Source organism: Sminthopsis crassicaudata, chromosome 1, assembly GCF_048593235.1.
Source record: "Sminthopsis crassicaudata isolate SCR6 chromosome 1, ASM4859323v1, whole genome shotgun sequence".
NCBI lineage: Eukaryota > Metazoa > Chordata > Mammalia > Dasyuromorphia > Dasyuridae > Sminthopsis > Sminthopsis crassicaudata.
Window position 1 is genome coordinate 383933995 of NC_133617.1, and position 12905 is coordinate 383946899.

The 12905-nt window shown below is 32.1% G+C and overlaps 1 protein-coding gene across 3 annotated transcripts in view; it reads left to right on the forward strand.

Annotated features, from left to right (window-relative positions):
• The window catches only part of MALT1 (MALT1 paracaspase), a 90062-nt gene that overhangs the window by 26445 nt on the left and 50712 nt on the right, over nucleotides 1-12905 (forward strand). The window contains exons 7-8 of one of the 3 annotated variants that reach the window (XM_074279451.1): nucleotides 1653-1685; nucleotides 4149-4175. The exons of 1 other annotated variant lie outside the window; for it this stretch is intronic. In XM_074279451.1, coding sequence (XP_074135552.1) covers nucleotides 1653-1685; nucleotides 4149-4175 — 60 coding nt within the window. The remainder of the gene's footprint in view (nucleotides 1-1652; nucleotides 1686-4148; nucleotides 4176-12905) is intronic. One more of the 3 variants, XM_074279452.1, reaches the window with a different exon arrangement.

Sequence of the window (12905 nt, forward strand, 5' to 3'; positions counted from 1 at the left end):
CATAATTTCTCATCTAAATAAAATATTTCAACAGCTTCTTAAATTGTCTCTTTGTCTCAGGTTTCTCACCATTTCAATCTATCCTACACAATGATGCCAGTGTGATTTTCCTTAAGTTCCAATTGGACCATGTGACACCTTTACTCAGCTAACTCCAATGGCTTCCTTTTGCCTGTAGACTAATTTAGAAGCTGTTTAGCTCTTAAAGCTCTATCCAAGCTGGCCCCAACTTATCTTTGCAGTCTAACTAGACATTACTCCCCAATTTCATGTTCTACAATGTAATCAACCTGATCATTCTTTATATTCCTCATGCACAACATGATATCTCTAGTCTCCATACATTTCCACTGTTGATTCTCCATGCCTGAAATGTACTCTCTCTTTGTCTCTTCCTCAGAATCCCCCTTTTTTAAAAAATGCAGTTTAAGCAACATCTTCATGAAGCCTTTCCCAATCCCCCAAATTGCTAGTTTTCCCTTTCAAACCACCTCATATATAATTACTTTGTACATATTTGTATTTATTGATTTAATATTTGTGTTTTTGTTAATTTGTATATGTACTTCATGCCTTCCCTAATGTAAGCTCATTGTATAGGATTCATATCAATCAACCAATAAGTATTAAACACCTACTGTGTGCCAGAAAATTAGGCCACAGAATTTAGAACTAAGCCCAGAGTCAGGAAGACCTGAATTCAAATTTGACCCCAGACACTTACTAGCTATGTGATCCTGGACAGGTTATTTATTTTCTATCTCAGTTTCTTCATCTGTAAAATGGGGATAATAATGGCACTTGCTTCCTGGTGTTATAAGGATAAAATGAAATAATATTTATAAAGCACTTTACATATGTTAAAGTGCTATATAAATGCTCTTTGTTATTGTTTTTATTATTATTATTACTACTACATCTAGGAGTTACTTTGTTTTTTGTACTTAATATTTCTAACACCTACCATGGTACCTGGCACATAGTACATACTTAATCAATTCTTATTGGTTATTGATTTATTTAACTTCTCCTTTTCTGACAACTAATGAAATACCTGATAAAGCCTTTGTGAACATTTTCTAGAAGTCATTGTGGACTAGTACTTCAGTTATGACATCTTCTATTTGTTCATTCATTGGTTAGCTTTCAAAGTTAGAGGATTGTTGCTTTTGTGATTGAAACCAAAGAATATTTTTAAGGTATTCTGTATTCTGAGTATGACATCCTTAGCTCAGCCAGTTGCACAGATGGAAAAGCAATGAAAAGAATTGAAAAAAGATGTATAGCTATATACGTATAACATGAGCGTAGATATATGTATACAAAGAGAAGTCTCAAGTTTTAGCATATGCATTTTTATAAAATGGAAAAATATTTTAAGAAGAGAACTCTTAATGAAAATGTTATGATAAGGTAAAGGAAAACCCCATTTTAGATATCAAAGCTCGATTATGTTTTATATATTTTTATAGTCCTATTTTAATTATTTTCTATATATTCATAGAAAATATTAACACCAAAGGTTAACATTTAATATGTTGGTTTGACAAAAATAATTTCTGTAGTATTTATTATTTGTGTGCTTTAATTTCTGCCCTTCCAAAAAACATGAATTACAGTAATACCTTCAAATTTGTTTTTTCTAAAACAAGGAAGAACAGATGAGGCAGTGGAATGCACTGAAGGTAGTATAATGTTCTGGTTGTAAAAATAAAATCTTCTGCATGCTGATTACTATTGGGATTGGCTTACTTATAGATACATTATGAGTGCAGTGACAGAAAAAAATACTAGCTACAAGTAGGTTAATCAAATTTAAAATATTTTCACTAAAGGATATCCCATATTTATTTTAAATTCCTCTTGGTTTTCAGAATTTTGTAAACTTTTCCAAGCATTATGACTCTCCTATTATAATACCATTCATGCAGTGATTGGCATATTATATAATATATGCAATTTAATATTATAGTATTTGCCTAAATAAATGGCATAAGAGTTGCAATTGTTTTCTTGAAGTTTTTATATTAAAAGACCCTAAGATGGTAGAAGGGTCTCTTTTCCTAAATATTGGTTTGGTTTCTTTCATTTCTTCCTCCAATAATGATATGCCTCTGAAATGAATATATTTCTCAGATGTCATATTTAAAGTTTATGGTCATGTGTTTGGTTAAATAATATTAAATATACTTATAAAATATAAAACTAATAAATTTCCTAGTTATTTTCATAAGTAATACCTTTTAATTTATAGTGTCATTTTTTATTTTGTACAATTTGAGAATAAAGGATTTTAATTTTTCTTTTTGAACTAAGCAAAAATAGTATTTAAACAAGTATTTTACTTCAATTGCAATCACTACATTTAAAACCTAAACCATTATTCTTTTGTATAGTGCCATTTTATTAGAAAAATATGATTTAGTTCAGCAAGTATTTTTTTCAGTTCCTGCCTCTGAAACTTACTTAGACTTTACTAAAGTGTACTAAGAAAAGGATAAGACTTCTTTATGTTTCTTGGATTTCCTACTAGTCTAATATTTCTTATTGGAATGATAATTCCCTTATCCAACTCTAGTCATGGTTATAATTCTTTGGAATCTTAATGCTTGATGACATATAGACTTTACGTTCTTATTTTTAAGTCAGAATTTGTGAATTGTGATCTCCCAGCAGCTGAAGAGATCCTAGACTAACAGTCATTGAATATTCATTTTCCAAGGAAGGCTCTTTGAAGTTATCCTTCCCAGATTCTTTTCAAAAATCATTTATTAATTGATAAGTTGCATGATTTTTACAATTTATTATTAAATATAGTTGGCCTTCTAAAATTACTTCTATCATGCTTCACAACAGTTTCAAGAGCCTTCTTTCTGTGATGTAAACTAGTTATTGTCTTCAATACAACTATCTTGCTCTGTTTTCCTTTTATTAGGTTATTTTTAGTATAATTTAGTTATTAGTTGATGCCTATACTACAAATAATATGAGTAGTCAATGTATGTACTATATCTGCTTTCATCTGCAATCTCATTAAAGTGGGTATTCCCTCCAAAGATGCCTTTCTTTACTTTCTCATCCTGTGCTATTCTTGTCCATGTCTTCCTATGAATAATAACTTTACAAAAAAGTTTTTTCAAAAAGTTCTGAGCATGGAATAATATGGAATATACCCAAAATGTCAGTAAAAAGGTTAAGGTCCAATTTTTCTTCCTAAAATAAAATTTTATTTAAAAGTTGTTTTTTCCCTATAATTGATGGTTGGAAATATAATAAACAATATATTGTAGTAACATTATACTTTATCATATTTATTTTTATCCACAGAATATATACTCCATGTTTCATATTACCCATTTCATTAAAAACCATTTGTCAGTTAGTTTGGACTATAATTAAATCATTTTTTCAAATAATGTTTCATATCCTAGGACTATAGATTTAGAACTGGAAAAGATCTCATAAATTATCAAATCTAGCGCCATCATTTTGCAGAAAGGGAAACTAACTCTCAGGGAAGTCTTGAGTTACCCAAGACCACACAATTAATGAATATCTGAGGTGAGAATTAAACCTCAGTCTTTTTACTCAGAGCTAGTGAATGCTCTGCCTTCTTAATTAATGGTGTTAGTGTTGAACCAGTAAACAAATTATTCTTTCAGTGAAAGTAATGATGTAGTTGGAGTCAAAAGACCTGAATTTAGTTCCCAACTCTGTCACTTGTTAGCCTTGTTATCTTGGGCAGATCCTGAACCTCTGTGGATTTCAGTTCCTCATCTATAAATGAAAGTGTTGGATCATATGATCTCAGAGGTTCCTTCAAGGTATAATTATGTAATCCTGTGATCTTCCCAAATCTGCCTATCAAAATCTCTCATAAAAAGTATTTTCTGTCCTTAATTGACAAACATCAAGAAAACTGTGATATTTAAAAAAAAAAAAATCTATCATTGATTGCAATCCACAATTGGCATCAACAGGACATGTTCCTTCTTCCCTTTTAATCAGTTCTTCACATTTGAATCCTCTGAAAGTTTTATACTAAAAACTATATAGCTTCTTAAAACTCACTTTCCTTGATTATAATTAAATTAATGTAATGTTTATAAAATAACAAAGTTAACTTGGTTTCTTTAATTTCATTATAGATGAATTAAATAATCTTGGTCACCCTGGTAAGTACATATACAAATCTATTAATTTAAGCTATTTAATATGCAGAAATTCTGTTTAAATGTACAGTATAGATTTTTTAATTTTTTTAAATCTTATTTTAATTGCTAACCTCTATTTTTACTTTACCTTCTTTTCTAAATATATACCTTCCTGGTTATTCAGCAAAACAAAAAGACATATAAACCATGCTACTCTGTAGAACTTTAACTGTAGAGGCTTTAACCCTGTGGGAAACCCTCTCTACTATACAGATGCCATTCAGTAATTTAATCCTAAAATGTTGTCAGGCTTAAATGGTGGCCTGGCACCAGGGAGTTCTTAACTTAGCTATAGGCTAGGCTGATCTAGTTGTTCATACTGAGTCTGGCAGTTAATATGATGAGCCCCTGGAAGCAGGGAGCCAAAAATGGGGAACCAGCCCAGATTGGACAAAATAGAATAGGTTAATGCTCTCTAGCTGATCATTAGTTTGGTTGTTGGGTTGGACCTCTGAGTAATGAATCACTTCATTTTAGCCTATTTGAGACCAAAAGATCTAGTTTTGGGAAAAGAAACAGGAAAATTGGGAGGATGAGGGTAATGTTGTCTGGATCACTGAGAGGTAAAGTTATTTGTTTATAATCAAATAGCTAGTAGATATCAAAGAAAAGATTTTTTAAATTACAAGACCACCTTTCTTACCTACTCTGTAATACCTATGACATGTAAATTTCTTTTAATGGCAGCTTGTTAAAAATTATTCTAAAATAAAGTGATAGAAATGGTTATAAAATATAGCTTAATATTATGAACACCTTTATTAGAATTCAGAATCCTGAAACTATAGGAAAGAAAGGAACTTTTAGGTAATCTATGTGTTGTGAAAAGTACTGCCACTTTAAGTGAGACAGTTTTACAATAAGATATTATCCAAAGTATAGTTCATGGCATCAGGAAGACTTGGGTTCAGATCTCTTTTCTAATAATTAGTAACTAGGCAAGTCATTTAACTTTTCTGACCTTCTCTTTCCTCATCTGTAAAATAGTGGAATTGGATTCAGTGATTTCTAACTTCCCTTCTAGTTCTAGATCTGTGATCCTATTTTAATAACAATATTAATAATAATTTTAATAACATTTAATAACAATAATAAAACAATAGTTGACATCTGATAATTATAATAGTGCTTTATCTATCCCTTTAGATAAATTATTTTATTTGATCCTTTTAACAACCCTGCTAAGTATATATTATCATTCTCTCCTTTTTAGAGATGAGAAATTTGAAAGAGAGAGAGATTACATGATTCATACAGGTTTACATAGCCAGTAAATGTCTGAGATAAGACCTCAGTTTTTCCTTCTTCCAAGTACAGTGTTTTAGCCATGATGCTTCCAGGAGAAAATAATTCTAGCAATCTTAGGCTGTTGTGGAGAAGAGATTGTAACCTTTATCTTGGATGATCAGTCAAATAGAGAAAATCCATGACCTGGACAGCACTGGCATTGAATGACTGACAGAAGCCATTAACAGAACTATGTTTGGGTTCAGAGAGGATAGGTAATTCTCTGAATGCCTAGTTAGATGAAAATAATGTAGCTGAAGCAGCTTGGCTTAATGAGTTTTTTTATCCAAAGTTAAAGGTGATAGAGTGAGGCCAGCTAATAATAGCACCCTTGAATATATGCTTTTGGTAGAGTCCCTCAGAAAAGAACCGAAGCTAAGTCTGTAAAATCATCTTAGGAAACTGAACACGAGAGATTAGACTAAATAGATCAATATTTCACTTGGTAAAAATTTCCTCCTTATTTTAAAAATTTGCTATATAGTGTAGAGAGGGTTTCCCACAAATTTTAAGTAGTTTTAAGCTTTAGTAACTTAAAACTGCTCAAAGACTTTTGGGAACACTATTTCTCAATGATTATATAGTGCAATTAATTTTTAATCACCAGGATTTTCTTCAAATCTAAGTGCTGAGGAACTATCACAGTAATATCTTCAACTAATTCATAACTCTTACAATCAGGAACTTTTGTTGCTAAGTACTCCAAATTCTCTTCATTTCTATTTATTTGCTTCTTTTTCCATCATTAATGAAAATAGAGAAAATCTGTTTACTACAGTTTTATTTCTTATCTATTCCTTCATATAGGAGCTAAAATTTATCACTCTGTCCCCCCTCCATCCAAATCCCGTAACACAGCATTGTATTTGATCTTCTTGTTTTTATCTATCAAGATTCTCAATGGAAATGCATTGTGTCTCCAACTGTAACTGTGTATTTTATTACAGACATTCAGTCATAATTCTAGAACTGGAAGTTACTTCAAAGGCCATCTAGTCCAACTCTCATTTTACAGAGAACCAGGGAGGTTATGTGATCTAACCATTGTCACATAGTAATTGTTGTGGATGCTTGACTATTGTGGATGCTTCCATAAATTAAAAATAAAGAGTTTATATTCTCAAAACATATCTACCATTATTAAGAAGTTTAAAAAAATGTTTGTGGGAACAACATGAGGGCAAACTGCAGATTTTCACTGATATAAAGCAAATGTAAGTGCCATGAAAAGGAGACCAGACAAATATAGAAATCATTCTAACTATAAACACTTAATCTCCTTGCAAAGCAATGACAGGATAGATCCAAGGATCTATTATGGCAAGAGTTTATGAGTAATGTTACCTTACAAAACAGTGAAGTACTAGGGGAAAAATTAGATTGCAGAAAATGTAGCAAAAGTCTCAATTGTATTAGGGCCTAAGTAGTTATGAAACCAGAAACAACATACCACTCATATTCTACAACAAACTTTTCTTCATCTGTATTAGCTGAACCACCACACTTAAATTATAATATCACTATCTTAGCTTTTTCTGTGAGGAAATAGAAATAATGTTAAAGAAACAAAGATAAGAGCAGCGTCATCAGATAAGTTGAACATAAAGGAGATTCTTACTGGTCACAACATACTTTTGAGGGCATTCAGTGAAGGATCAATGATCAGAGTATTTTTAAATGGGAAAAAAGAATATCATTTAGGGGGAAATCACAAATGTTTTTATTAGTGACAAAGGTAATTGTGAAACTATCAATCACTACTGACATATGCTTACATTCCTGTATCCACAAAATCATTATTTATTGGATTTTTAGAGATGTATTAAGGACTTTATGAAAACACAGGAACAAAAAAGGGCATGCTTTCATGATGTTTTACAGCAGATCACATCTTTATGTAATTACATAATTGACTGAAAACCATTAAGACTATAGGAATTTGTTGTGTTTATTGTGACTTTAGAAAATAATTTAATTTGATTGAGTAAAATGAAGCTCTCAAGGCTGTCTACCAATAAGGTGTCTTTTTAAGATCATGTAAGATTCTCTGATAGATTCAACAGAGCTAATTTGGCCATCTTTTTAATATCATATAGATCATAGGATCATAGATTTAGAGCAGAAGAGTACTTTTTTCCTTTTCTGGATCAGATGATCCAGTTCCCTCATTTACAATTAAGGAAGCTGAATCACAAAAAGGTTAAGCTACATATATAGAATAGAGATATGTTCTTATCAAAGGTATTTACCATAGCAGACATAAAGCACACAATCCAAATGACATATTGCCTATAGGTTATATGTTCCTATAGATGCTTCTGTTTGTAAATGACATTTTGATGATTGAATTAAGCTCCAGAAGATTATAGGGGCAGCTAAGTGGCATGGAATGCTGGTCCTGGAGTCATGAAGACTCATCTTTCTGAGTTCAAATGTGGTCTCACACATTTACTAGCTGTATGACCCTAAGAAAGTCACTTAACCCTATTTGCCTCAGTTTTCTCATCTGTAAAATGAGCTAGAGAAGGAAATGGCAAATCACTTCACTATCTCTGTCAAGAATCCCTAGAAGAGCCAGATAAAACTGAAAAATGACTTCACAACAGCAAAACCAAAAGATTGCAAAGCCTCTCAAATGAAATCTATAATGATTAAAAATTTTCATCTGTCATGCATAAAAATAAAAATAGTAGATGAATGATATATATTATTTAAATATGTATTAGTTCATCAGTACAATATAACTTGTTTATATTCTACAGTTGAATGTTGAGCTAAATCTAGAATTAAATAGGAAGAAGAGTGAGCATAATTGCATTTGAAAAATTACACACAAAAAAAGAAAAATTGCACAACATTTTAAATTTTCTCCAACTCCTTGAAGATTAGAATTTGCTGAATGAAAGCTAATGACTTCTTAAACAATAATAAAATAAAATTCAAAAGTTTGAAAAAAATAGAAGAAAATTCTTCTCAAATAAGTTCTCAAAAAAATTAACTGATCCAGAAAACAGATTGAAAAAAATGTAAGAATCATTGGATGACTCAAAAGCCATAAACAAAGAAAAAGAAAGAGAGAAACTAGACATTTTTTTTATTAAAGCTTTTTATTTTCAAAAAGATATGCATGGATAATTTTTCAACACTGACCCTTGTAAAACCTTGTGTTCATAACTCCTTTTCCCACCCTCCTTCCCCTAGATGACAAGTAATTCAATATATGTTAAACATGGTAAAAATATGCGTTAAATCATATGTATGTATACATATACAATTATCTTGCTGCACAAGAAAAATCAGATCAAAAAGGGAAAAAATGAGAAAGAAAACAAAATGCAAGCAACAATCAACAAAAAGAGTGAAAATGCTATGTTGTAATCCACACTTAGTTCCCCCAGTCCTCTGGGTATAGATGATTTTCTTCATCACAAGATCATTGGAACTAGCCTCAGTCATCTCATTGTTGAAAAGAGCCACTAGACATCAATATTTCAAAGAAAATTGCTCTTTTTCTAACCAAAGACCAAAGTAGAAATTGAAAGAATACACTGATTACCTCCTGAATGAAGCCCTAATATGAAACTTGCAGGAATAATACCCCCCAAAATCAAAAACTCCCTGATCAAGGGGGAAAAAAAATACTACAAAATCACAGAGAGGATTACACCAAGTTTATCAGCCACCACTAAAAAGGCAAAAAATCCAGTCTTAAAACCTAGAATAACCTACCCAAAATAATAGTATAATGTTAAAGGGGAGGAATGGACTTTAGTGGGCAGGGGAGGTGAGAAGAAGGGGAAAGGACTACATTCTTATACAAAGACAAGCACTCAGTGGAAAACTTGATAAAATACATGAGTGAAGAGAAACATAGAAACAAACATGACTAAACTAAGAAATTGAACAAAATAAAATTGTTTACATTCTTTTATGGGAAGATGATACAAATAATCTTTCAGAACTTTGTCGTTACTAGAAATATTAGAAGGAATTTGATTAGACAGAGGGCCTGGGTTTAATTTGTTTATGTTCTCAAAAAAAAGAATGAAAAGGTAAGGAAAGAGAGGAAAAATGAGGAGAATTATTTCACAAAAATGTCTGTACAAGGAGTTTATACAACCAAAGTGGTGTGTAGGAGAATGACACTTGAATCTCCTTTTCACCTGAACTGGTTCAAAGAAGGAAGAATATACATTTGTACAGTTGGGTATAGAAATGTATCTTATTCAACAAGGAAGAAGGGAAAGAAGTTAAGTACATGAGGAAGATTAAGAGTATAAATTAAAGGAGATGGTAGAAGCAAAATAGATCTTTAACCATGAGCAAAAGTGGATCTAATTAAAAGTGATAAATGGAGAAGATACATTTTACTAAAAGAGACCATAGACAATGAATATAAACACCAAATGTCATAGGATTTTAAATCTTAAAAGTTAAATAAGATAGAAGGAATAGACAATAAAACTATTGTTGTGGAGCACCCCAATTTACCTCTCTCAGAACTAGATAGATTTAACCATTGCAAATCAAAGAATGATTTAGTCCTAAAGAGACAATAAAAGCTAATTGAAACAATTAACTTCAGCAAAATTGCAGGATATAATATAAACCCACACAAATTATCCACATTTCCATATATTACAACAAAATTCAGCAAAAAAAAAGTAGAAAAATTCAATTTAAAATATGTGGGAATCTACTACAATTATAAGTAAGACTTTACATAAATAATGAAACAATTGCTTATGAAATGGCTACATCAATATCATAAAAAAAATTGGCACTGCTAATTTACTTATTTTGTGTCATCTCAAAGTACCAAAGAACTGTTTTCTATATCTAGAAAAAATAATGAAATCATGTGGAAGAATAAAAATTCAATAACCATAAATGAATTTTTTGTGAGATACAAGCAATATCTGATCTAATCCATATCACTAATCCATAATTGTCCAAGAAAACCCCATTCAACAATTTAGTAATGGGTAAGAAATACAAATGTTAAATCAGCAAAATAGATATAAAGAATATAAATATAAAAATATAAAATATAAAAAAATACAATATAAAGAAAGCAACTTAGCCCAGTAACCAAAAGATTTCAGCTTTTGGACAAAAATTTGGGAAAACTGGAAAGTAGTTTAATAAAAACTAGTCATAGGCCAGCATCTCACATTGTATATCAAGATAAAACTTAGATGGTGCGTGATTAGACATAAAGTATGATATTGTAAGCAAATTAGTAGAACAGGAGCTAAAAATTGGAGGTGGTATCATGAAAACCTAGAAAGACCTATGTAACTGATATGATGTGAAGTGAATGGAACCAGAAGACAGTTTGTACAATAATAATATTGTAAAGAATATCAATTTTGAAAGACTTAGGAACTCTGGTCATCATAATGACCAATCATAATTTTTAAAAACTCAAAATAAAATAATAATTTAAAAAACTCATAATAAACATGTTCTTCACCTCCAGTTAGAGAAATGGTGGACTTAGTGCAGATTAAAACATTTTTTTTCTGTTTTTAATGGAACATATATGTGAATTTTGGGAATTATGGGAATATGGATGTTGCAGCCATCTTGTTTAGATGCTCAAAGTATAAGAGCCCTTTGATCTCAGAGGTGAGATGAATGAGATGGGAGACTCATAGAGTGTGAAAAGAGCTCCAGTTTATTATGCTATACAGCTTTGTTGATATACATTTTTGCAAGCTTGATTAGCATGTGAACAGTAGGCATTCCCTAATTACTATTCAGAGAAGCCACTCAGGCTTTGTGTATGCGTTATCTACCAATGGGAGGAGAACCAGTGCAGCTACGCCAGCAACTCATTCACAAGTGAGAGGCCCTTTACATCCCTGGTATTGTGACCCTCAGACCCATCTCTATCCAATGTCATGCATCACTGTTCCTTGCTCTACAAGAGCATTTCTGCAGTGTGGCAGAAAACTTATTGTGCACCAAAAGGCAAAGTGGCCTCTGTACTTCCTCTCAGCAGGATCCCATATCCTAGCAATTCTCCTTTTTATCTTTTAGATAAAGTCATTCTTGACTTCAGCAGCCTCTGAAAGGATAGTGGAGAAAGATTTATAAAGACATCCTAATATTACAGGACAACAGAGCAATAACAACATAGCACAGAGGGCAATCCATGATTCTAATTTTAACCACCATAAAGAGGTATTATGATTTTTTAGCAGTTTTATCTAGATTCAAATCTTCATAAAAGCTTTCTCTATCTTAGATGCTAGTTTATATAAACTTTCTGTGTCACCTTCAATTGTGTTATTGAGAAATAAACCATTCAAATGCCTCTTGATACTGTTCCAATCTTTATCTTGTCCTGTATGATTATACAGCAAAGGAGTTCACAAACCGTTGTACATCTGTAGTCACATTGTAACTGAGCCTGGAGTTTCAATAACTCCACTTCTGCTCCCATTTCCAATGATACTTCCCTTAAATCTTTTATCATCTGATACAGTTGTTCATCTATCTTAGCCTGTTGGACAAAACCTGCTGAGATATTTCTAGCTAGTTCCTCTATATATCTAGCTTGTATTGTGCTATTTTGTATATTAGATATGGACATTGCAAGAGAGACTGATGAAACTATAAGTGAAACCAACATAGTGATACCTAATATATCACAGCTGATACATCTCTTTTTTCTAATGGCCTGTTTCCTTCTTTTCTATTATGGTATTGAACATATGATCAGTCAGTACGATATCATTTCTCACTTTTGACAGCTAGTATTGATACATGAGCTCTAGTGACCTCAAATACAGTCTGATTTTCAATTTCAGTATCCAAGCAATCACTGACTGTACAATTCCAACAAGTAACATTGTAACAATCTAGTGTTTCTCTGGTAACAGTTACAGAGTCTCTCCACATGAATATATATTTCCCTCCCAGACAGGTTTTAGTGTAGAACTGGTATCTGATTCTCGTGCCATTTGTCCAAGAACCAGGGCCCAAGATGTTTTTCCATGTGCCAAACTGAGGCCCAATTCTTGAGTGACAATAATGTGTACCATGGAGGCTTGGGAGGGGCCAACCTGATGATCCATTATGTAGACACCCCGCTACAACCTTCTTGTGGATGAGGGTGTTGCTTTGATAGGGCGTCCCCTGCATGCCCAGCATGTGTCACATGATACCTCATCCCCGCTATGAGACAATCCTAGGCCATGGTGGGTCCATCATGATAGGCCACCTTTTGACCTCTGTTGCCAGGCCTGATTGTATGTAACACAGATCTATATAATAAAGCATCTTGTTAGCTGTCTTGGGGGAGGGGGCACATCGTCTTCTTTTGGACAGTCACCTTTTCTTCCTTCTTTTCCTCTTCTGGTTTATGGAAAACTTTGAGATGTCTACTGGGAACCC